This window comes from Alexandromys fortis, unplaced genomic scaffold (genome assembly GCF_014885135.2).
Source record: "Alexandromys fortis isolate MF-2015 unplaced genomic scaffold, M_Fortis_MF-2015_v1.1 scaffold_165, whole genome shotgun sequence".
NCBI lineage: Eukaryota > Metazoa > Chordata > Mammalia > Rodentia > Cricetidae > Alexandromys > Alexandromys fortis.
In genome coordinates, this window is record NW_026068038.1 from 2,106,114 (window position 1) to 2,130,634 (window position 24,521).

Below are 24,521 nucleotides of genomic sequence, written 5' to 3' on the forward strand. Positions count from 1 at the left end.
AACCATTCCAGTGGGTGGGAAGTAGTGTTTCTCTGTGGGTCTGTAGTTCAGACTGGCCTTGAACTGTGATCCTCATCCCTCAGCTTTCCTCCGTCATCCCTGATAACCGATGGTGCTAAGTCTTTTCCTGTGTTTATGGGTCACTTTATACCTTATCTGAGGGAGTCGCTCAGTTTGGTTTTTCAGTAAATATTTGCAGCCTTTGAACATTAAATCCATGCAAGTTGCAGCTAGGCTCCCTGGCGTGAGGCTGAGCTCTTCGAGAGTACAGTGCTGCCCAAGACGGTGCCTTGGAGCACACACGAGGACACTGGCAGGAGGGCTCCTTCAGGAACAGAGCCATACAGTTTGATCCCGTGTGTTGACTCACCTAACTCGGAACCCTCCCTGCAGGCCTGTCTTTAGTGACCTCTGAGACACGAGGCAAGGGGAAGGAGGCAGATGCTCCAGCAGGCAGAGCCATTCCTACAGCTGCCCAAGGCTGCTTCACCGCAGGCCCTGTTCGTGCTGGGCAGAGCTGCTCACTGAGGTTAAGTGCCAGGTCTCCAGTAGCCCCCCACTAAACATGACCTCAGCTCGTGCCGTGATCTCAAGAAAGAGGAGAGAGAAGGCACAGTCACATTGAGAGGACACCCAGTTGCAAGAGAGGCTGGGAAACATGGTCCTAATCCGGGCCACAGGGCCCAAATAAGTGTTGGTGCTTTAGTCTAATGAGAGAGAAGGGGTCAGCACAATGGGGAATCAACAGCCACATTTGCCACCCTGACCGGGGCAGTCACTCTCAGGGCCTGTGTCCCTCATCCCACGGTCTTCCCTGGGTCTCTGGCTGCCACACCTCTGCATGGCAGCTGCCCTGTGGAGCCCTCTTGTTCACTGAGCAGAGAGTCTGCCCATATGTCACCTGGGGCCTCCAGGTTGGTCCAGACCGGGTCAGGTAGATGTTCCACAGTGAGGAGCGATTGTGGGTGGCTGTATTAGATTTCTCCAAATCACAGAGGTAAGGGACAGCCAAGGCCTGCTGTCCCCAAACCCAGGGCAGATGAACAGCTGAGGCCTTCTGTACTCTGGCTTTTCCCTCTGAGTATGGCGGTGAGGATATTCTGCCTGTCACCAACCCTTGTCTCTGTTGCTGTGTCTCTTCATGTCTGCCTCTGCCTCTCTCTCCTTTTATCTCCCTCCCTCCCTTCCTTCTGCACTCTTCATCCGTTTCTTTAGCTTTCTCTGTTGACCCGTCCCCTCCATTCCCTCTCCTTTTCTCCTTCTTTCTTCACCTGTGGATTCCCTCCATGGAACCAGGATGGACACAGTGAACTGAGTCAGGGCCTTTACCACCCGGCTGACAGACACATGTGGGGCCTTTAGAAGGTACTGGCTCCCAGCACGTGGAGGGACGTGTCACCTCTGTATTGGCTGAGAGATGGCCTCACTTCCCCAGCCCCCAAGCTGAGGCCCATTGACAGGACTGGGCTGCCATGGGAGCCCGCTACCTTCCACAGTCCCTACGCCTCCCTCCCCTCCCCAGCCCCAAGGCTCTGTTAGTGATTTTCCCAGCAGGGCAGCCTGATGGCTGGTGCCTTGAGAAGCAATTAGGTGAAGTGGCTGAGGAAGGGAGCTATTACCGGCAGGGCGCCACAGCTGCTGTGACCTCAGTTGCCACTTAGCTGTGCCCAGCTGGAGCACCCACAGTAGGCCCAGACACCCCGCCCTGGCGTCGCAGCCTGCCTCTTGTGGAGACCAGCTGTTGGGGAGGCTAGGGTGCTGGGCTCAAGGCTATCACTGATTGGGTGGCAGTGGCTGCCTAAGGCACTGGTTAGAGAAGGGTTAGAAGGCCAGATCTGGGTGGGAGGTGGGCCTCCGTTGATTAGTAGCTTCTGTTATAGGTTCACCTGTTTCTAGGGGAGGTTGGTTGTTGTCTGCACTTTTTTGGCTTAAAGCTCCGGAGGTAGGTTTTCCCGGATGCCCCAGCATTTTGTGTGTGTGTGTGTGTGTGTGTGTGTGTGTGTAGTATCATGTGTGTTCACATGTGTGTGCAAGTGTGCTCATCTATGCCTCTGTGTATGTGTAGGTCAGAGGTCAATGGTATCTTCCTCCATTGCTCTTGACCCCTGAACCATCTCCCTAACTCTATGGTATTTTGTTTGCATTTTTTAAAGGTTGTGATGAAAGCGGCCAGGGAGATGACTCAGCTGGCCAAGCGCTTGTCTCACAAGCTCGGGAACCTGAGCTCAATCCCTAGAAGCTCCATTAAAAAGGCAGCCGTGGTGGCTCCCACTTGTTCCCAGCACAAGGGTGGTGGAGGCTGGGGTCCCTGAGGCTCACTGGCCAGCAAGCCCAGTTTAATCTGCACTCTTGGGCCAGGGAGAGAATGTGTTCAAAAAAACAAGGTGTCTGGGTGGTGGTGGCGCACGCCTTTAATCCCAGCACTTGGGAGGCAGAGGCAGGCAGATCTCTGTGAGTTTGAAGCCAGCCTGGTCTGCATAGCTAGTTCCAGGACTGCCATAGCTGTTAAACAGAGAGACCCTGTCTTGAGACAGACAAACACACACACACACACAAGGCAAGGTGGACAGGAACTGAGGAAGAGGCCCAGGGCTGATCTTTGGCCTCCACATATGTGTGCACATGTGTGAACATGTACACAAATATTTTTATAAAACCCACAGAACAAAATTATCGTCTTAGCCATTGTTAAGTTCATGATGTCAAATACATGCAACCATCGCCAGTGTCTTTCTTCAGAATGGCATCTCTGTGCCCAGCGAACATGGCTCCCCTCTCACTCCCAACCTGCTGGCCATCATAAAGCTGGTTCTTATGGGATGGCAGGGTTGAGGAAAATGTGCTCTCCCCTCAGTCATGACTGGTGGGACACCTGCTCAGACAGGAGAGAACCCCGGCCTTTCCCATGTCCGAGTTCAGCAGTCCCTCACTACCTCTGCACCCCTGGCTTCCTGCACCCTGTTCTTGTGGCACTAGGATTCGCCACCCAGCCCAGCTTTCCCTCTAGCCCCGTCACAGCAGCTCCCCAGCAGCCCCCACAAACCAGTATCTGCTTTCGTGGGTGTGGCTGTGTTCTAACCCTGCTGGATTTTTTTTTTTCCATACAGGGTTTCTCTGTGTAGCCCTGACTGTCCCAGAACTGTAGACCAGGCTGGCCTCGAACTTACAGAGATCTGCCTGCTTCTGCCTCCCAAATGCTATGATTAAAGGTGTGTGCCACCCCCACTTGGCTGACCCTGCTGTGTTGTTATCAGCTTCCTGCCCTCCTGTGTCTCTCCAGCCCCATCCACACAGCCGTGTAATTGAATGGTGCAGTTCACCTGTCCACGCTGTGATGTCCAGATGTGCAGACATCTGTTTTGGCGGTGTCCCTGTTCTGTGGCATGGGGGAGGGGGATGGCCTTGCATTGTAAAGTCACATGGAAGTGTCGGGGGGTTGAAAAGAAATGCCTCCCACAGGGACCTGAACTCTGGGTGCTGGCCAGACCTGGACTCCTTCCAAGTCTCGGGATGCTTGAGGGATACAATGAGGAGCTGGAGGCAGGTGGAAGTGGGCTGGTGAGGCAGGGAGGTGAGGGCCTGTCACTGGACTCACCCTAGGCATACACCCCCCCATGGAAGGTTGTTTCCATCACCTGCCTGGGCTTGTCCATGTGTTGGCGGGGAGTGAAGGCTGAGCTTGGGGTGAAGGGCTAGACCTTGTCTGGCACTCTGGGCCCTCTCCATACCTCCCAGCCTCCTGTGGGGCTCACCTGAAGCCTGTGTCCACTCGTTCATTTTGTTAGCTACTTAAGTTTTGAAACAGACTCTTGCCATGTCATTCTGGCCAGCCTCAAACTGACAGTAATCCTCCTGCCTCAGCTTCCTGAATGCCTGGCTGTCAAAATCAATCTTTGTGATGTTTCCCTTCATCCTCCCAGATGCTCTGCTCTTTTATATAATAGAGGATTTAAACTTTCTTAGACACAGACAAAGCCAGATAAAGCCAGCCTCCCTGCCTCTGCCGGCTCAGTAGTGCCCCACCTGGCGGGTCCTTACGCTGTTCCTCGAGGTTAATGGTTGACCAGGAGATAGCAAGCTCAGCTGGCAGGCACCCAGCTGGTGCTCATCTAGCCTGGACTGCATGTTTCCTCCACAGTACCAGGACCCCAGTCTCTGACACAGGTGCCCCGTCTGTGTCTTATGGCACCCCTACACCCCACATGGGCCTGTAAGGTCTCTAAGACCCATCTCGGGCAAGCGCTTGCTCTCCCCACTCATCCGTGTGTGTCCTGCGTCCTGTGTAGATGAAGAGGCAGACACACAGCTAGGGCAGGAAGGTGGCTTGAGTCTTGGTTGCTCATGGTTACAGCCATGTCATCTTCATCTTCTGCCCGTCACTGGGTGTGCAGCTTGGTGGGCACCTGCAGACTGGTCGAGTTGGAAATGAAGGTCTCCTGAAGGCAGGGGTGAGGAGTGGAGCCTGGTCAGGAATCTTGAGAGTGTTCTCGTGGCTGGATGGGGCGGAGTCAGTTGACAGTCATTCTTTGGCCAGTCAGCTTGCGGGGAGGAGTCCAGTGCAGCACCCCTAAGTTCTGTTCACTCCAGTCTCTCTCTCCCATCACACATGGGGAAGCCAGGACTCCCAGGGCAGAACCGTGACTTAGCCAGGCTCGCAGCTCCTCACCGGCATAATTGGACCCCTGCCTGGTGTCTGTGTGCGCTTTATGGCAGCCAGCTGAGTGCTGTGTGTCAGGGTGAGTCTTAGTCCAGACCTGCACTTTGAGGGATTCCAGGTGTCACCCACACTCACACATCAGCCCCTCTGGGCTTCTGTCTTGCTGACCCTGGCAAGCAGGTGGCGCTCAATGCCGTTCCTCTCAGAGAGACACACAGCAGCCAATGCTGCTCTGCTTCCTGCCCAGTCTGGCCCTCATCTCATCCCACGCAGAGTGGACCAACTAGAACCTTCCTCCCCAGGGTAATACTTGGGTGCCTATCCAGGACACCTGAGTCAACTAGCTGCCCGAGGCCTGTGAGTTGCAAAGCTACCCATCTGGATGACTTTGGCTGGTGACCACACAAAGTCCAGGAAGGCTTTGTCTGGTCCCACACATAAGGTCTCAGGGTGGGGGGGGGCGAGCCCCGGGGCCCCCTTGGAGTCCCTTTTGCGTTCAGAGTGCTGCCCCAACAGCCAGCTCATGTCATCGGGTTCTGAGGCACCCTCTTTGAGCTTCCTTTGCCAGTGACTTTGCAGGTGGCCGCACCTTGCAGATGCTGAACCAGCCAGAGAGACAGAACCCAGCCAGCCCTCTTCCCCTAGGCTCAGACGCCATGTGCAGGGGCAGGGCGTGCAGAAACTGGACTTGACTCAGTGACAGAGGAGCCTGATGCCCCTCCCCTGTCACACAATCCACAGCTGCTCTTACCCCTGTGAACCCCAAGCCTAAATTCCATCCCTGTTGGTGGACGTGGATTTTGATTGTCATGGGGTCTATCGTCAGCTCTGAAGTGGCCCTGGGTACCTACTCACTCCTGTCTCCGACCCCTTAGCTCCTTACCTGGTTCATCCTCAGGTGCCCAACTCAGATCTGCAGACAGAGGCAGCGTCTACAGACGTGGAAAGCCAGATAATTTGATTTCTGATGAACGTGAGTTACGTCTTGTGTGAGTGTGTAGAAACCCCTGATTTCCCTATGCCCATAAGGCCTTGTGAGGTAGGCTGCCTCGTCATCTACCTGTCACACCAGCTAGAAGGCTGAGGCATGCACCTGGTCACCCGTCTGCAGGCTGGCAGTGCCAGTGCACACTGCAGCAGCCAGTGCTGTGCCGGGGACCCCACAGCTGTCCCTGTCGTTTCCTGGGGCTCTGTAGGAGAGTCACAGCAAACAGGGACTGTGCTCTCTCGGTCTGGACAGTTAGAGGCCTAAAGTAGGAAATGCACGTCCATAGAGGACCACACTCCCCTCAGGCTTCAGGAGAGTCCTTCCTGCTTCTTCTAGCATCCATAGCATCCTTGGCATTCCCTTGGCTCATGGCCATACCAATCCAGTCTCTGACTCTGTCTTTACATGGCTTCTCTCTCAAAGGTACCCTCCTCCTCACCCTCTTCCTCCTCCCTTCTTTTCTGTTGTTTGTTTTGAGACAAGGTCTCGTGTAGAACAGGCTAGCCAGCTTCTGCTGTAACTGAGGGTGACTTTGAACTCCTAATCTTCTTGCCTCTGCCTCCCAAGTGATGGGATTACAGGTATGTGTCACCATGCCTGGAATGAAATCTGTCTCTTTTAAGCACACTGGTGGTGACAGCTAGGGCCTGGGTGAACTCACCTCAAGGTTCTCCCTTTTTGTATTGTGTGTGTGTGTGTGTGTGTGTGTGTGTGTGTGTGTGTGTGTAGGTCAAAGGACAGCTTGGAGGAGGTGATTCTCTCCTTCCACCATATGGGTTCTGGGAATTGAACTTGGGTCGTCCAGTTTGACGGTAAGCCCCTTTTACCCGCTAAGCCATCTTGCTGGCCTCTCAAGGTTCTCCCTTTAGTCATATGTACGAACTCTCTCCTGAATACTGCAGGTCATTCATTGCAGGGATGGGGGAGGAGGAGGGTGTATCTTTTGGGGGGGCCACCTCATCTGGTGTCAAGTAGGAACTGAATGAGGAGAGTGGGCATGGAGTGGGCATCCTAGTGATGCTGGAGTCGTTCCCAGCCAGGGTCCCTAGCCCTCTCTCTGGCTTTGGCACAGTAGACTGGGATAGGCTGTGATTGGGCCTCCCGGCCCTGCTTCCACACCCCACTCCTTCCACTCCCTGGATGTCAAGTTCAACTCTGGTACTAACTCTAGTGTTCTCTGGGTTCTGGTCTCCAGAGACCTCGTGCACATTATAAACACCTCATTAATCCTCTCTGAGGCCCCTGGAGGCCAGGCTGCCATGACTTTGCCTTTGAAGGACTCAAAAATCACAAAGAAATGGCTCCTGGCAGCCCCTGTTTCCTCTTTCAGGAAGCTCCATGTGAGTGAGGCTTGGTGTTTGAGTATCTACCTGATGGACGGGGTGGGCAGTGAGCTGAGGTCCTACACAGAAGGGACGATGACCTCCGTGTCCAGCTGTGGGGCAAGGAGTCAATGAGGAAAGGGCCTTGGTGGCATTTGAACGGCTACTCAGGCTCACACCTGTGCTGTGGGAGCAGGGTTCTGGGACTTTGGACCCCAGCCCCATCCCCCTCTGGCTACTTGTCTGCCATCTGAGCCATTGTTGATCCCCTATAGTTCTCGGGGTGACCCAGACACGGTACTCAAGCTGTCACTACTGCAAGTGTCAGGAGCTCTGTCCCTGCTTCGTGCTGCTCCGATGGTGAGAGAACTGGGTACCAGGTGGCATTCAGGCCCGGGTCTCTGGCAAACCCTGTTCAGGACATTAGGTTTTTTTCCCAGAAGCCTGGGTACAGAGTCAAAGCTTTGGTTGACATTTCTGCTGTAACCTGAGGTCCTCTGAGGGTCCTTGGTTTCCTTTCTTCTGTCAACAGTTGTGTTTCGAATCCAGATCTGAGTGATGGAGCCCAGGGCAGCCACAGGCCTTCCAGTCCTGCTCGGGCACTGCCTTCCTTTCCCCCTCCTCTCTGCCCACTCTCCCCCCCCACTCTCTCCGGACACACGATTCCACTTTTAATTGAGTAGAGCAGAGTCACCCCAAGATTAGATGTACACTCAGCACTAGAAATGCATAGTAAGAGGCTGGAAACAGGTCTAGGTTACTGTGGCTCCGTCCACACATGTGAGGCTTCTGCTTTTACGTAAGCTGGGGCCTGATCCTCCCACCCCCCACCCCCGCCCCTGTATTCCTGCGTCCAGGATCCACCTAGCCATCCCCTGGGGGAAGACCCTGAGCTCAGCCTGGTGGGAGGACTGCCCTCTTCAGTGGGTCTCTAGGCTGTTCCTCGTACATTTCGCATGGTTTGCCTGCTATTCCTGGGCACGGGGGTGGGCTGTGGGGTGAGGGAAAAGAGGGGGTGCTGGATCTAAAGATAGATAGGAGGCCTGAAGGTGAGGGGAGGCACCGGAAGGAGGGTGAAAGAATGCTTAAAAATCGACCTGCCTTTGCGTTTCTCAGGCTTCCCGAGCTCCTAGAGCCCTGGGGTTGTCATGACAACTGAGATACATCCTCTCCATCCTTCCCCACACACAGAAACTGGTTGGTGTGAGTGGAGCCTTTTCTCTGACTGGCCAAGAGCTCTCTGACCCAGGCAGACTCAGCACTGGAGGGAATGAGCCTTGGTCCGGCTTCCCTTCCTAGTAACTGTTTCTCTGCCTGTGATGCGGGGTGACCCCTGCAGCCTGTGTGTTATGACAGCAATATTCTGAGCAGAGCCCTGCCCATGAGGAACCTCACAGCTGCTAGCTGCTGTTCCTGCCAGTAAATCCTTGTTCTCTCTTGTTGGACCGTGTATATAAAGTTGGTTTTCTAAGCCCACCTCGGAAGCCAGCCTTGGTCTTCCTCATCTCGGCAGCAGTGGCACTGGTGGGATTCCAGACAGCAAGGAGGTGTCCACAGGAGGCCGTGCTAATAGGGAAAGTGAGGAGGCCATGGGGACGTGACTTTCAAATGGTGGCATTAGCTGATGCAGATCGTGTGTGGTGTTCATTGACGGGACCAATTTGGGCTCCATGTGGGGCACAGGAAAATGGAAATCTCTGCCTCACATCTCACTCAGAAGTGAACCCCGGGTGTGCACAATGCTTGTGTATGAAGCACAAAGAGCTCGATTCTTTACTATGTGAAGCCTAGCTCCGAATTCAAACTGCCGGCCATGGCAGTGAACACTTTCTGTCTCAGCAATGGGGATGCTGAGGCAGGACTGCAGGTTGGAGACCAACGAGATCCTTGCCACAAAGCAGAGCCTGTTTAAGGCGAGGATACAGCGTGTGCCTACCTGAACAAAACCCTGGGCTCAAACACCAGCACACCATCAGACAGTCAACCCAACTACCACACACCAAGCCCTGGGTTCAGCCTCTCGTACCACATAAAACCAGGTGTAGGTGTTGCAGAGATGGTTCAGTGGCTAAGAGCACTTCCTGTTCTATCATGAGGACCAGAGTTCAGAGGCCTTCTGTCTCAGAGCATAGCGGTACACCTGTGTAAGCCAAGCAGTTGTAACACTGAGGTAGGAGGGTTATGAATTTGAGGCTAGCCTGAGCTACAGAATAAGAGCCCTTCCTCCTGCTTTCTCTTTCTCTCTCTCTCTCTCTCTCTCTCTCTCTCTCTCTCTCTCTCTCTCTCTCTCTCCCTCTCTCTCTCTCTCTCTCTCTCTCTCTCTCTCTCTCTCTCTCTCTCTTCCCCCCCCCCCTCACTCCCTCTGTGATTCCCTACTTGGCCCTCCTAGGGTCTGACTCCAATGTTCAAGCATCCATGATGAGTCTGGCCAGAGGAGAGAAGAGGCATGTTTTACTCGTGACACTGGATGGCTTCCTTTGTGGTCTGCATACCCGTCAGTGGTCTGACTGATTACCTATGTGTCCTGGGCACCCAGCATAGGCTCCAAAGATGCCTTTAGGGGGAGGGTCAGTGGCCTTATTGAAACACGTGCTGAGGAATCAAAGGGTTTGCATCTTTCAGTTGGCCTGGGTCTCCTGGTCATCCACTCTTCCTTTTTTCTTTCTAAGAGAGAGTCACCCATGTAACCCAGTGATCCTCCTGCCTCAGCGTTGTACATGTTTTGTGTGATAGGAATGCAAGTGTGCCACCAGCTTGCACAGCCCTACAATTGTTACTTCAATGTCCTGAGTCCGGCATCGCCTGCTGGCTGCCCCTCAGTCCCAAGGCTTTCCCTCGATCCCCACCCCACCCCCTTCCTGCAGCTAGCTCCTCACCAGCCCTACCTGTCAGATGACTGACCCTCCCTGGCTTCTGGTCTATCTTGGTTTCCTCTATCCAGGTCGGATTCAGGAGTCCTGGATCACAATTATCTGCCTCTCAGTTGCTTTGCTTGTTAAGATGCCACCTCCTCTCTGAGTGTCTGAGCCTATGGTGAGGGCCGCAGGTACAGCTATGCCCATACACAGGGCACCCATGCCGGAGGACATGTGGGTACAACCATGCAGAGGGACCAGCAAGTGATGTTGGGTACAGGAGAGCCCCTCACAGCTTGAGAGCATCCTATCCTGACACTGCAGACAGACCTCACAGGCATGAATTTAGACAGTGGAAACCCCCTTTGGAGGTTGCTGCCCCCTAGAGTACTCGCTCAGGGCCAGGTCCTGCGAGTCTTATTTAAAATTACCCTTTGCCGCGTGGGGTGGAGTCTTCGCTACCCAGAGCTCATCTCAATTGATTTTATTTTGGGGTTGGCACGGTATATTCTTTTTATGTATGTGTGACATACATATGTAAATATTCACATGGTGTTGGTGAATTAATGGTGGTTTTACTAAGTGAGGATGTGGGAACCAATCACAGCCCACAGGGATGTCAGGAAACTGAGCATCACCAGAGGAGCACTGTGAGCCCGGAAGGGTGAATGGAGCTGTGTTGTGAGTGCCAACATTACTGGACGACAAGCTCTGAACTACAGCTGTCAGAAGCTGCACCTGCGCAGAGTGAGTCCCGTATCCTAGCTGCCTTCTGTGGGCCTTGGGGGTAGGCACTCTCCCTTGCTCCCCAGGACACCTCAACTCAGCAGCTGCTCTGTCGGGGCTGTGTTCTGCCCTGGGACACTGCAGACCCTCTGTGGGAGCTGGGGAACCTTGCAGAGAATTTGGGACAGTTTCCAAGGTTGCACAGATTCTTGGGGAGGTCATTCCAGAGCGCCACGAGTTGGGATCATAGAACAAGATAGAAGGGGACCCTAGCTAGGGGACATAGGCTGTCCTCCAAGGTCCCTAGGCAGTTTCTGCAGAAGAGTCCTGAAGCCAGCAGCTGTCCTGATCCATTGTCAGTAATAAATCAGGTGTTGGTTATTATATTGTACTATATTATATTAGTGGGTCCTTCTCAGTTGCAATGACAATTACCAGATACCCAAGGAATATTCTAGAAGGTGTAGTTTTCTTCTGTTCCATGAGACATGAGGTCATGGTTCTGTTGAGAAACAATTGTTTTTTCCCACTTCTAGGAACCAAAGTGCTTCAATCAAAGGGATAGAATTTTATTAACACTACATTTTAGCATGGTGGGTTTTCTTGGCCTTGCACAGGCTCCTTGGTATATGACAGAGAGCAGGACGCCGTAATGCCTTGGGAGTCACATTAGAGGAGAACCTATGGGCAGGATTAGCATCCAGGTTGCCTGCTTCCCTTGGACACGTATTCATGGCTTAGCCTTCCACGTCTGTATCTGGGTGGCACATTTTCTCCTAACACAATCATTTGAAAAATGAAGCATCAAGCTGCAAACGTTTTGAGTGTCTCAGGAGTTAGATTGGAGGCTCCAAGGCACAGGTGCGGTGTGTAAGACATGGGAGCCCGGCTGCTAAACAGATATTGTCCCCCAGAGCTGCGTGAGGAAACGCTGTCTTCCATGCATTTGTTCTGGGCGCCCATCTCTGGGAGATGAGATTATTGGGGTGGGGCCATCAAGAACAGCATTAGGACAAAGCATGAGGATACCTTCTCTTTTTCCAAGGACACAGCCAGAAGGTGCCGTCTGTGTGGGTCTTCCCCTGTAGCATCCTAACTTTGGACATACAGCCCCAGAACTGGCAGAAAGTTAACTCTGATTGAAAGCCGCTGTCTCATATTGCTTGCTCTGGCAGTTACCTGGACCATAGGCAGGATACCTGTGAGGAGAATGCCACCTTTATCTCAGGGACTGGGGACCACTGTGTCCAGTGTTGGGGAGGTGGTCTGGGCCTGCTCCAGTCCTAGAGTCAGATGCAGGAGGAAGGAGGAGCTGACGAGGAGCTCCCCATTCTGCCTTGGAATTCCAGCCTCTGCTCTTACAAGGACAGGGTGGCCCTGTGGGACTCAGCAGAACATAGCAGAGCTGGAGGAGTAGATACAGGTCCTGGTCCTCCACCCCCAGTGTCCTGTGTCCTCTTTGCCACAACAGGAACTTCCCCACCCCTGGACCCTGGAGCAGGAGGGAACAGTTCATGTCGCATGGACTCACTCTTCCACCCTGAGACAGGGGCTGCCCAGCTTAGCTTTCCACAGTGTGGCGTGTTCGTTGATAAAAATATGTGCTTAAGAATGTGTCCTGCCCCTTCCAGTGGACCGGAGTTCTATTCCCAGCACCCATGTCTAGCAGTTCACAGCCACCTGCAGCCCCAGGGATCTGACACCCTGTTCTGTCCTCCAGGGGCCCTCCCAACATGCAGCATACACTCACACACACATATACACACATGTAAAAAAAACAGGATGTAGGGGTAGCTGGATGGTGAGAGCACTGGCTGCCCTTTGCAGAGGAGCCAGGTTCAATTCCCAGCAACCACGATTCACAGGTGCCTGCAAGTCCAGCCCTAGAGGATCCAGTGCCCTCTTCTGGCCTCTGTTGGCACTACATGCACAACACACACACACACAGAGGCACCCATATACATAAAATAAAAAATGAAAAGGAAACCACCCTACGAAGGGTTGGTTGGTGCCAGCCATGTTTGTTGAGTGACTTAATGAACAGGATCCAAGGGTAGACGCCTCGGATCACTGCACAGGGTCCCTTCTGTGCCGCTGCCGCTCGATGCTCACCTTTTGCCTCCTGTCTCCCCCAGGACCTCCCACTCCCGGGCCAAGGCTGAGGCAGCACTCACGGCCGCTCAAAAAGCCCAGGAGGAAGCGCGGATCGCCAGGATCACTGCCAAAGAGTTCTCGCCTTCCTTCCAGCACAGGGAAAACGGTGAGTTTGGTGAGTTCTGCCTGAGCCGGTGGCTCTGAGGGGCAAGGCCTGGGCAGTGGCTCCTGGTGCCACCGGGGGGGGGGGGGGCTGATTGTGATGTCCCTTGCTGAAGCCGATTCAGCAAACACGCGAGTGTGCATGGATGTCAGTGTCTTGACTCCAAGCCCCCAGCAGCGTGGACACTGCTGCTCCTCTTCTGGGTCCCTGGTGCGATTCTATAGCCATCTGCAGTGGTGGCTTTGTGCCCACTGTATGTAGCAAGGGTGGCTGGAGGGCTGAATCTAGTCTCATTCAGCAACTGTTGCTTGTTTCTAGTACAAGGTTTTATTCTGTAGCCCAGGCTGGCCCATCGCAATCTTCCTGCCTCCTCCTCCTCCGGGCTGAGTTTTATCTCATCTCCATGTGCACTTGATGAAATGAAGACATTGACTTACGGCCGGTGGCTTCCAGGTTAGAGAATCTTGAGTAGGAGCTTCCTTTGGAAGTCACTGCCCCTTCGGTTTGGGAGCTGTGTGAACACTACATGGAGGCGCAGCGCCTCCGGGGTGGGAGTCAGCTGCCCCCAGGGCTTGTGTTGTGCGCACCCATCCCCAGAACACCCAGCTCTAGGGTACATCTCTCCACTTCACTGGGAAGCATTCTGGTCCCACTGAGCCTGAAGGCCACATTGAGGTCACGGTCCCTCCTGTCTGCTCCCAGCTCCTGTATACTAAGGGTCGGAATAGATGAGGGAGGCTGTGGACTCGGGTGTGCCATGCCCATCTGTGTTCTCACACAGTCATGAAGAGGCCTTTGGGTCCAGGCTGAGGGTCAAAGCTCACGTAGAGGTACCGGGCCTAGCTAGGTCAAATGAGTCTTGCTGTCCGCTCTGTCTGAGGCTCTGCCCAGGATCCACTCTGGTACCCAGCTGTGACCACCACCTCCTCTTTCAGGTGTTTCTGATGTAGAGGGGGAGGTAGCCATCAACGCTCTGCACAGTCTTCTCACCCAGCTGCTCCTAGCTTCAAGAGAAAGTCAGAAAAAGCCACGGTCCCCAGTGGAGGACCTGCCACCTGAGACTGAGGTGGCTCTTGTCTAAGTCGGCGGGCCACAAGCCCACATTCAGACTGCTAGGCACCTGACTGACCCCCACGCCAGGTGGTCCACGTGTAGAATATGTAGATGGACAAGCGTGCCAATAATTCCCATGGGTCCCCAGCCCCGGCCCTGAATGCTGCTGATTCCTTCCTGGGGTCCTACTGTACTGCTCCAAGGAGCTTTGGTTGGCGGGAGGGCAGTACTGTCTGGGGTGCTTGTGTGTACAGGGGATTTGTCCACTGGATGCTCTGAGAAGCCTGGGCAAAGCCCACTGAAGTCAGCCTTGGCCCCAGCTGGACAAGATGTCTCTTTACGCTCGTATATGGGGGCCTCGGAGCACTCAGCTGGCAGGTCCAGGGTGCTGCTTCTGTAGGGAGGCCTCAGCTGAGATTGTCTGACTCTCTGTTCAGCCTCCTTGAGAAACATCTATGAGGGAGGCCTCAACTCGCAGTACCTCAGCTGCCCCTTACTGGGATGGGACCAGACCGTGGGACTTGGCCGATGCAGGACCCTTTCCTGGCTGTTGCTCGCTGTGGTCTCTGGCCACGCCTGCTGCCTGGGAGGCTGCCGTGGCCTTACCTCTCCGGGCTTGTGTGACTGTCTGGCGCCCCTTAAATCCCTTCTGGGAGCCACTTGTCCACATCAGGGCATTTCCTAGAATACATTATCGGCCAGTGGGGTCCATGCTAGAAGGGACTGGTGCTGAGTCCCCTTCCCTGGTTCTCAAGGCTAGCAGCTCTTGTCTTCTCTTACAAAGATAAAGCTTCTGACTGCCTGAGGTCTTGTGAAGACAGTGGCAGAACTGACATTTCCAAGGGGTCTTGTTTCACAAGCTATGGCTGCCTTTAGTTCTAAAAACATTACCAAAGTGCTTCGGGGCAGAAGGATACCTTCCTTTGGGCTGGCTGCTTGGGGAAGACCCTGCTAACCAGTCCCTCTGAGACTGCCTGAGGCCACTGAGATGGAAGGGGGTACAAGATGGATCAGAGCAGAATCCACGATACCCATCCCTAAAGCCTATCCATGTACCTAGGACACAGGCTGGAGAGAAGTACCAGGATTATGTCGCAGCTGCCGCAGGTTCCTTCTTGGTTTTTGTAATGGTCTTCCAGGGACAGCACATGCTTTGCAGCTAATTTTAACTGAAAATGACCTCTGTGGCGCTGGCAGCCAGGCATGAGCTTCCCTCTAAGGTGCTGGTCTAATGGGCAGGCGGCCTCACCCTTGTGAGGAAGGCCACAGGGCCACCTGCAGGTTCCTGCCCTGACTTTCCAGGTACCTGACGTCCATCCAGCCAAGGGACTCTGGTGACAAGAAGTGCCCAGGCTCTAAGGTCCTGCCAGGTGTCCTTGCTGGGTGACCCAATCCACACTGGCACAAAGCCTCTCTGCGATGGGCTCTGTGTAACCCCATGTACTTTTGTCTCCCACCCAAGGGCTTGAGTACCAGAGGCCAAAGCACCAGATGTCCTGCGATGACATCGAGGTGCTCTCCACCGGGACACCCCTGCAGCAGGAGAGCCCTGAGCTGTACCGCAAGGGCACTACCCCTTCTGATCTGACCCCAGACGACAGCCCCCTGCAAAGCTTTCCCGCCAGCCCCACGGCCACCCCTCCGCCAGCTCCTGCCTCCAGGAACAAGATGGCCCACTTCTCCAGGCAGGTCTCCGTAGATGAGGAGCGAAGCGGGGACATCCAGATGCTTCTTGAGGGCCGCGGAGGGGACTATGCCCGCAACAGCTGGGGCGAGGAGAAGGCTGGGGCCTCTAGGGGTGTCCGCAGTGGTGTGCTGCGCAGCGGCCAGCCCACTGAGGACTTCCGCACCCGGGGCTCGGGCCACAAGCAGCCTGGGAACCCCAAGCCCCGGGAGCGGCGGACGGAGTCCCCCACCACGTTCTCGTGGACTTCTCACCACCGGGCAGGCAATCCCTGTTCTGGGGGCCCCAAACTGTCAGAGCCAGACGAGGAGCAGCTGAGCAACTACAAGCTGGAGATGAAGCCCTTGCTAAGGATGGACGCCTGTCCACAGGACACGCACTCCCAGAGACGGCGTCACAGTCGGGGTGCCGGGGGAGACCGGCGCTCCGAGGACCGGGGCTTTGGGCTGCAGAGACTGAGGTCCAAGTCCCAAAATAAGGAGAACCTCAGGCCAGCCTCCTCTGCAGAGCCCACGGTGCAGAAACTAGAGAGCCTGCGGCTGGGGGACCGGCCCGAGCCCCGTCTGCTGCGTTGGGACTTGACCTTCTCCCCACCCCAGAAGTCCCTGCCTGTTGCACTGGAGTCTGATGAGGAGACAGGGGACGAGCTCAAGTCCAGTACGGTAAGTGCTGCCCACCTTCTCAGGACAGAGGCAGTGGGCCACCTCCTGGTCACTCTGCTTTGTGTGCATGTCCTGTCCAGGGATTGGAGTGCAGCTAGTGTGGGCATCTACAGGTAGCAGAGATACTCTGTCATAGGGGTCCCATTTGCTTTCGTCTACTTTGAGAAGGCTCCTCCTGGGATCGACCCTTTAGAAGCAGTGTGGACGCTGGAAAGCTCCTGAAGAGGAACCGGTCTGCCTGGGATGGCATCCTGCCCCTGACTTGTTCAGACCTGCTGCTGTCAGTGGCATGTTCTCTGGACCTGGGCTAGAATAGGATGCTCTGTCCAGACATCTTTTCTTCCCTGAGCATATTCCATGTGTGCCAGATGCCAAAACTGGTTAGGGTCCAGCTCCTAAGATGATTTACACGTGGGACAGTGGGATGGAACCTTGCAGGCCTGCCCTGAAGCCAGGCCCTCAGATCCCCCCTTCTGTAGGCCTGAATTTACCCAAGCAGTAGGAGGTTGTTAGGAAGCCATAATGTTGAGGTTCCTGGGCCCCATGACCTTTGGAGGTTTATCCATATCCCATGAGTTATATATAGGTCAGACTCCCAAATGAGTTCCCTTCATTGGACCCCAAGAACAACTCTTTGCCTGGCCAAACACCCCCTTATTTCCCTGCCCTAGGATGGGCCTTTTGAAGGAAAACAGCAGCCTCCCCTGGGCCAGAGAGGATGGGACATTTAAGGGGCCTCCTGGGATTGCTAAGCCCACCACTGGCTCCACGACAGAAGGCATGGGAGGGATGATGGCGACACAGAAGCCTGGTGCCCTGTGTACCAGCAGCCTCAGCAGACAGGGCCCCATTTACCTGCTGTGACACAAATGACCACCCTCCGGTGCCTGGGCTTTATGTGACAAACTGGGTTTCTGAGTATCTGGCTGTGTGTGCAGAGGCTGCAAAGGCGCTCCCCACAGGAGTGCTCTGTGGGATGTATATGTATGGGTCCACACAGAGACCCATAGGGACCCTCTGCAGGGTTCGTGTTGCTGCTGCAGCAGGAGCCGCTGTCCCTCTCAAGGGACCTGGGATGCTGTGGTTTCATCTGACAGCCCCAGCAGTCACTTGCCCCATGTGAGGTGTTTTCTGTGGCCCTCGATTCTCCTTGAAGTCACCGATTAACTGTCTTTCTCACCGCTGCGATTCTAAGATTCTCCTCTGCTCTGGTTGCTGCTGGGACCACAGCACTAGCTTGGGCCTCACCCTGCCGGCATACAGCCGTCTGAGCAGTTGTGCGCATGCGGAATGTGTGGCTATTTCAGGAGCATCACAGCAGTGGGCAGGGGGTGGGAGGTTCAGGAGTAGTTCTATATTTAGCCCACATCACTGTGTCGGCTTTTTTGGGTGTTTTAAGATGGAGTCTCTGGCTGGGAACATATCTCAATGGTAGAGTGCATTCGCCCAGTGTATATACGGCCTAAGTTCAGGCCCCAGCACCACTGAACAGGAAAAGCGAAGTTTTAGCCACACCCGTAACCACAGCACTCGAACTTGCTACGGAGGAGCACCAGCCTGGCCTACATAATACGGCTGTCTTTAGAGGGAGCCCAGCATGGGAGATGCTGCGTGAGCCTAAGGGCATGAGTCTGATCCCTGGAACGATGTTTTTTAAAACATCAGCCACAGTGGCACATGCTTTGTAACCCCAGCACTGGAGACAATAGAGACAGGCAGATCCTCTGAGGCCAGCCAGGCTAGCCCACTTGGTGATCTCCAGGCCAGGGAGTGCCTATGTCCAAGTAGAATGAGGTGGGAGGCTCCTGAAGAAACCTGGGATTGTCCTCTGACTTCCATATGCATGTGAATACATGTTCACCCATGCATACACACATGTATACATGTTCATGCATACATGCACACATGCGAACATCCACACAATGCACATATACATGCACAACCAAAATAAGTACCCAGAGTTCCCTAGATATGCAAAACATAGGGACTCGCCACAGGCTGGCCTTAAGTGGGGTGGGACAGCCAGAGGCTTACAGTGCAGGGGCTTCCAGCTGGGGTGAGTGACCTGGGACATTCTCTCACTGCCCCAGGCCACCCGCACTCCCAGGGTAGAAATTGAAGAAAGAACTCCAGCCCCACTCTGTGGTCCCAACATCCTGAGCAAGTGGGCAGGGTCTCTGTAGGTGCCACGCTGTCCTATGGGCCTGAAGGGAGGTCAGGCAAGGCAGATGGAAGGTGGACGTGTCAGTGGTGACCGTGAGTGGCCTCTGGGAGGTTGGCTGTCAGGCATCTCAAGACCTAGATGTCCCCTCCCAGTGCAAGGCTCTATACAGTATGGCACATCCTGTGTTCTGGTCTGGGAAGGTGTCTTCTGATTGGTGGCATCACCACTTCCTTCAAGTTGTCTGGCAGTGGCGAATGGGTAGTAGAGACCCAGGGCTCTGACTCATAAAGTTCCTGGCCTTGGTGAACTCTGTGGTCCTCTCTACACCTTCCAAGACCATAGAAGCCTCACGCTCCTCTGAAGTGATGGGCAGAATACGAGTCTCCTGATCTAGACTTAATTCCTGGGAGCAGCTACAGACGACTCCCAGTGGTCAAGTCACTTTGTTGATGAGTATGGCCTGGCCCCAAAGCTATCCTTCACCTCTGCCCTGTGACACACCTATGGGCCTGGGGCTCGACTAAACATCCCAGAAGGATGTGGAGCAGTGGGCTGGCATCGGGGCAGGACCTACCCTTGGCCGACTCTAATGTTAAGGCCTTTCCCACTTCCTTGCAAGGCTGGCTCAGCCAAGATGTCATGTAAGTCCTTGTCATAAAAACACTAGCGTTCAAAGGTGACTCTACCCTAGTAAAAACAAGGCCCTGCAGGCCAGGCAAGCCTTCTTGTCCCCTCCTGCCACGCAGCGCCTGGGTCTCTCCATCCAGTCTTCAGCAAGGTGGTAACAGGACAATGGGCTGGGTTGCTGGGCACTGAACTCAGGCAGGACTGACTATTGTTACATGATTAATAAAAACCCAGAGACAGAAATTGGGGTTCAACCTGAAAGCCAAAAAAGTAAAACAGCCAGTCACTGGCTCTTACCTTGACCTCAGTCCGAAATGGCAATCCTGCCTCCAGGAATCTCAGAATGAGACTGTGAGAGCTGTCTCCTCCCGTTTTATAATCCTCTCTTGTTCTAGGATTAAGAACATGCACCACTACCACCTGGTTTCTATGGCAAGCTACTGGGGCTACAGGGATTAAAGGTGTGTGTCACTGTGGCCTGGTCTGTAAGCCTGGCCAGTATGGCTACTTTACTCTCTGATTCTCGAGCAAGCTTTATTTATTAAAATACAAATGAAATGCCACTACCAAATACTTGGATTTTTTTTTTTTTTTGAGACAGTTTCTCTGTCTAGCTTTGGAGCCTGTCCTGGAATTCACACTGTGGACCATGCTGGCCTAGAACTCAGAGATCCGCCTACCTCTGCCTCTGTGCTGGGGTTAAAGGCGTGCATTACCTTTGCCTGGCTCCCCAGGGAAAAATTTAAAAGCCCTTGCTTTTTGCTTTTTTTTTTTTTTTTTTTTTTTTTTGAGGTAGTTCAGTAGTAAAGCACTTGTCTAATGTAATCATTAGCATCACCAAGTCAAACATATGTATTTAAGAAACCTTCTACTTGGCCAGCCATATGGCATACACCAATAACCCCAGCATTCAAAAGGCTGAGCCAGGAGACTCAAGATTGAGTTCACTCTAACTGTCCAGCAAAAAATAAGGTGGAAAGCGCCCTGAAGCCTACCGTCTAGTTGAGCAAACTCCTTGGTCTATTATAAGCCAATGTCTCTGGCAGGCAAGGAGCATACCCCTTTCGTGTGGAGTCTCGTGGGTCTGGGATGTGAGCTAGAAGGTGCATGTGTGGTCAGCAGGCTGGGTACCTACCGGCCTGCTCAAGAGGATGAACTGCAGAGCTGGAGGGTGGGGCCAGCTGTGCTGGCCTCGCACAAGCAGGCCTGGCTGAGACTTCTGTAGTGCTGGCTAATGCGCTTCTCTCTCAACTGCTGACTGTCCAGGGCAGAGGCAAAGCCTCCTCTAGGCTGGGCCTGTGGAGGCGAGGTGCAGGAGCAGGCAGCGTGATGGGGGTGACAGTGAGCAAGGTGGAGCTAAGAGCTTCAGGAAGTGCTGGGGGAAACTAGGTACTATAGGTGAAGAGCAGGTGAAGATTCCAGGTGACCCCTTGGAGAGCTTCCTGCCAGGTTCACAAGAAAGATCAGTGTAAACAGCAAGGGTACCAGTAAAGCAACCCTGCAGGAGGGGAAGCCTTCTCGACCACAGCTGTGGGCTACTCCCATTTAGGCACCAGTGTGGAAGGAGGCCCTGCGTTGGCATCGCTCTCACCTGTCTTCTCTGTTCCAGGGCTCAGCTCCCATCTTGGTCGTCATGGTGATCCTGCTCAACATTGGTGTCGCCATTTTGTTTATCAACTTTTTCATCTGACGAGATTGTTGTGACCACGGAAGCAATGATGTACAAAAGGAACGTTAAAAGCAAAACAGAAAGGGGAATCTTGACTCAGACAGCCCCATGACTCCTGTCTTTCCACGGAAGAACAACATGACTGGGTATCACTCACAGTATGCCTTTTTTTCTGGGTAATGTTTTTTGGATTTTAGCCAAAATTCTTTGCTTGTATAACACGATGCTGTGTGGCATGGCAGGAGGAGGCCGGCATGCCATCCCTCCAGTGTGGTGTGAAAGGGTTCGGGGATCTTCTTCGTGTTTCCTGCCGGGTGTGGAAGGTGTGAGAGGGGGCGCCTTCACCAGGGTGCCCGTCTAGCCGGGGGAGGGGGAGGGCAGCAAGGTAGCGCAGCTATGGAAAGCCAGTGGCTCTGCCCTCCTCTCTGGAGTAGCTGCTGGGAGTGTGGGCCCGGGCCCAGGGACAGGGACAGGGAGTCCTGGCCTGTCTCCATGGAGTCTGTGCTGCGTTCCTGTGGAGGGAGAGGGAAGCCCCTGCTCTTCTTCCCACAACAAACCATGATCCCTCTTCTCGGCACTGCCCCACGGCCCTCCTAAGGAGGCTGCCTCCCCACACTGAGTCTTACAGCAAAGTCTGTTCCCCTGCTGTCCTCTGCTCACTCATTGTTGGCCCTGTCCAGCCATCCTCCCTCCAGACCCAGGGAGGCCATGCTGCAGACGTCCAGGGCTAACCCCGATCTCGCCAGGCACATCTAAGCCCTGATGCCAAGGGGCTGTGGCCCACATGCCCCGGACAGCCTGACAGCACGCCTGGGCTGAGCATGTGGCGTTTTGCACCTAGTATGCAGGATGTATATTCAGGCTTCCGTGTCCCTGGCAGTGACGCCCCATGGAGGACGTCACCTCTCACTGACCTCCACGGGGTCTCACATCTTTGCACTGTGCCTGCCTCGACTACCCTGACAGATATGCATATTCCCTCCAGATGCCTCAGTGCTACTCCAGAGCGAGTCTGGTCCCGGGACAGGAATGTGGTTGAAGCCAGTGGCTTGAATGTCCTGGAGACTGTTGCATACCCAGCACTCCCGGATGTACAATGTAACTTGTTTCAGTCAAACAACAGGTTCCTCATGTCTCTGCCTTCTCTACCAGGGTTGTTCCCTCATCCAAACAAACGAACAAGGGATGCCAGCTCGACTGGTACCCGCGGCTCCGTCAGTCTTCTTGGGTGCAGCCCGTCTGTCTTATGGACTCTGCCTTGCTTTGCTCGTGTTCAGCTGTTCTCTGCTACCTTTCGAGCAGATTTCTTTACTACAGTGCACTGGATTGCTATATTTTTAACCAGAAATAAACTACAGATTAGAGCATGTTCCAGCGACACTCAGCTTTATTGTTTCCGTTATCCACCCTGTTCCCTAGCCACTGCCTGTCCCTTCTTCCAGGCTGGTGTGGATCAGGGGTCAGGGGTCGAGGTGGGGAAGCTCAGCAGGTGCCCTGATGCATTTCTTGTGTTTCTAAAGGGTTCCATCTTTTTGTACAGCTTACTTTTCCATTCACTTTTTTTAATATCAAGAGGTTGCTGCAGATCTGGCGTGAACCAAATAAAGATTCCTGCTCTTTGCAGCCACGAGAGCAGTCCCTACTGGACTATGTGAATCGTAATTCTGTCTGCTGAGGTGAGGGGCTCAGTGTGCATCCCAGGAGCCGCACGACCCAGAGGGGTGCCGACTCATGAAGGTGGCATGGTCACTCACGTCACCCTGGCAGATGCACAGCCCGCACATGCCTAAGAGGCTCTCCCAGGGCACAGCACTCATCCACGCATCCGCTGTGACTAATGTTACCACAGAAGCAAATCCACAGCCTGGCACTCCTCTGGCAGCCTGCAGCACATGCAGCAAAGTCAATTCTCTAGTCCTGGTGGATTCTAGGCAGAGGTGATGGAGCCCGAGATGCACACTGGGTCCTGGGGGCTCTAGCAAGCTGCCCTGCAGTGAAGGAGACACCTAAGGCTACTGTTCTCCCCTCTGTGCAGAGCCCACCTCCTCCCTGAAGGCAGAGTGGATGCAGCATGCTAAGCAAGAGGATGGTGGCTGGTGGGGACAGAACAGCATGTCGCTCTGGCTCCCAGGGTACACAGCATGTGATGGGTTTTAACTAAGATCCAGCTCAGTCTCAGAAGACAAGCACACTTCCTTCCAGAATGATGAGAAATCCTTCCTGAAGGAGGCAGAAGACACCCAAGGTCCTTGGTGCCTGTAGTAAGGCTATATGGCTGGGGAGCATTGAGTCCTGCACACTGAAGGCTCATGCTGGCACATACAGGGTGCATGGATGTGTCTAGGCATCACAATACCAAGTTCTAGGAGCCTTAATGTCACAGACCAGGCAACAGCACAGAGCCCAGGATAACCAGTCATGATGGTGATGATCAGAAATCCCACACAGCACCCACAATGCAAGAGTCACACACAGGATCTCAGGGAGCACAGAGAGCAGACTGATTTCTATGAGTTTCTGCTTTGAGCCCAACTACTGACAAACACCCAACACCAGGCTCCTCCCCATGCACACCTCTCCCAGGAACCACAGCCATGGCTACCTATGGTCAGGTCGGTACCCGGGGTAAGCAGAGCACAGCCACACATCCCAGTTCCAGTTTCTTCCTGCTCACTGGCCAAACAGGTCCAGTTTAGACAGAACACAGGGCCACCCTCAGAGAGACTGAAGACATTTAAATTACTTGGAGCCCACAGAGTGAGCATCAGAGATGAACATTCAGGGAGTCGAGAGGTTCTGGGGTGACTCTTGGTTGCCCCGCACAGCCCTCTACAGCCCTTGAATAGCTGGGCAGTTCTAGGCAGGAACCCTTCCACCGACATCAGACAGGCCCTGTCGTACATCTGCGCCTGCCCTGCTCCAAGGGTCTCTTAGCTGTTTGTTTTGTCCCCTATAACCGTCCTCAAGACAATGTGGGACGTTCTGCTCTCTTCCAGCTTAAGCTCAGTTTTACTTCCCGCTCTTCTCCTCCCACTGTTGCAGCTTCCGGTTCTGGAAGCTCAGCACAAAGTACCTCCTAGAGTCCAACGTGTCTCCATGCTTTGCGAGCAATGGACAGCCAGAGGCTCTGCATCTTTACTTCACCATAACAGTGAGTTAGCATACAGACAAAGAAGGGATTGTGAGCCCTTAGCAGTGCTGTCTCACTGAGGTCAGCTGGTCCCCTTCCCTATTGACAGTGCCTGCTAGCATGTGGCTTTCTGTCTACCTTGGTGACCCTGACTCAACTTTGGTGAAGGTCTTCCCAGCACCAGAGCTCTCTATGGGTGCCTTCTGAGGCTCTTGAGAATCATGTTCTAAAGGCATACATAGTAGCTTTCATGTTGCAGCCTCCCCTGAACTGTGCAGAAACAGAAACAAGCACAGTCTGTGGGGTACACAGTTCAATTCTGCCCATCAAAGGGCTCTGTTCTCTTCCTCCCACCACAGGCCATTCTGAGTCCACTACTATCTAGGGTGGGTGGGCAGACACTGAGTAGAGGCTGAAGACTCGGGGCACAGGGTGGCACCAGGTGCATACAGCATCACTCCTTCCTCCAACCATGAGACCCAATGGCTGGCAAACGCCTGCCACTGTGCCTGTGCCGACAGCTACCCAGGTTTCCACAAGACACGACTGGATCAGAACACTGGGTCAGACCGCGTGACCAAATGCTGAGTGCTCTGGAGAAACAGGACAGTCCCTTGGGGAGCGCTTTGCTCTATGGTGCCAACCGACCCATGACAGCAGCAGGACTCAGTTCATTGGCACACGGATCTGAGTGACAGACGGCACACTGACCTAATGTTCCTTCATA

The 24,521-nt window shown here is 54.1% G+C and overlaps 1 protein-coding gene across 2 annotated transcripts in view; it reads left to right on the forward strand.

Annotated features, from left to right (window-relative positions):
• Jph3 (junctophilin 3) overlaps nucleotides 1-21,998 on the forward strand; it is a 51,393-nt gene extending 29,395 nt beyond the window's left edge. The window contains exons 3-5 of one of the 2 annotated variants that reach the window (XM_050165125.1): nucleotides 12,684-12,808; nucleotides 15,321-16,204; nucleotides 20,605-21,998. In XM_050165125.1, coding sequence (XP_050021082.1) covers nucleotides 12,684-12,808; nucleotides 15,321-16,204; nucleotides 20,605-20,685 — 1,090 coding nt within the window. In that variant the 3' untranslated portion in view covers nucleotides 20,686-21,998. Of the gene's footprint in view, nucleotides 1-12,683; nucleotides 12,809-15,320; nucleotides 16,711-20,604 lie in introns of those variants that run through there. The other variant, XM_050165124.1, reaches the window with a different exon arrangement.
• The last annotated feature ends 2,523 nt before the right edge of the window (nucleotides 21,999-24,521 follow it).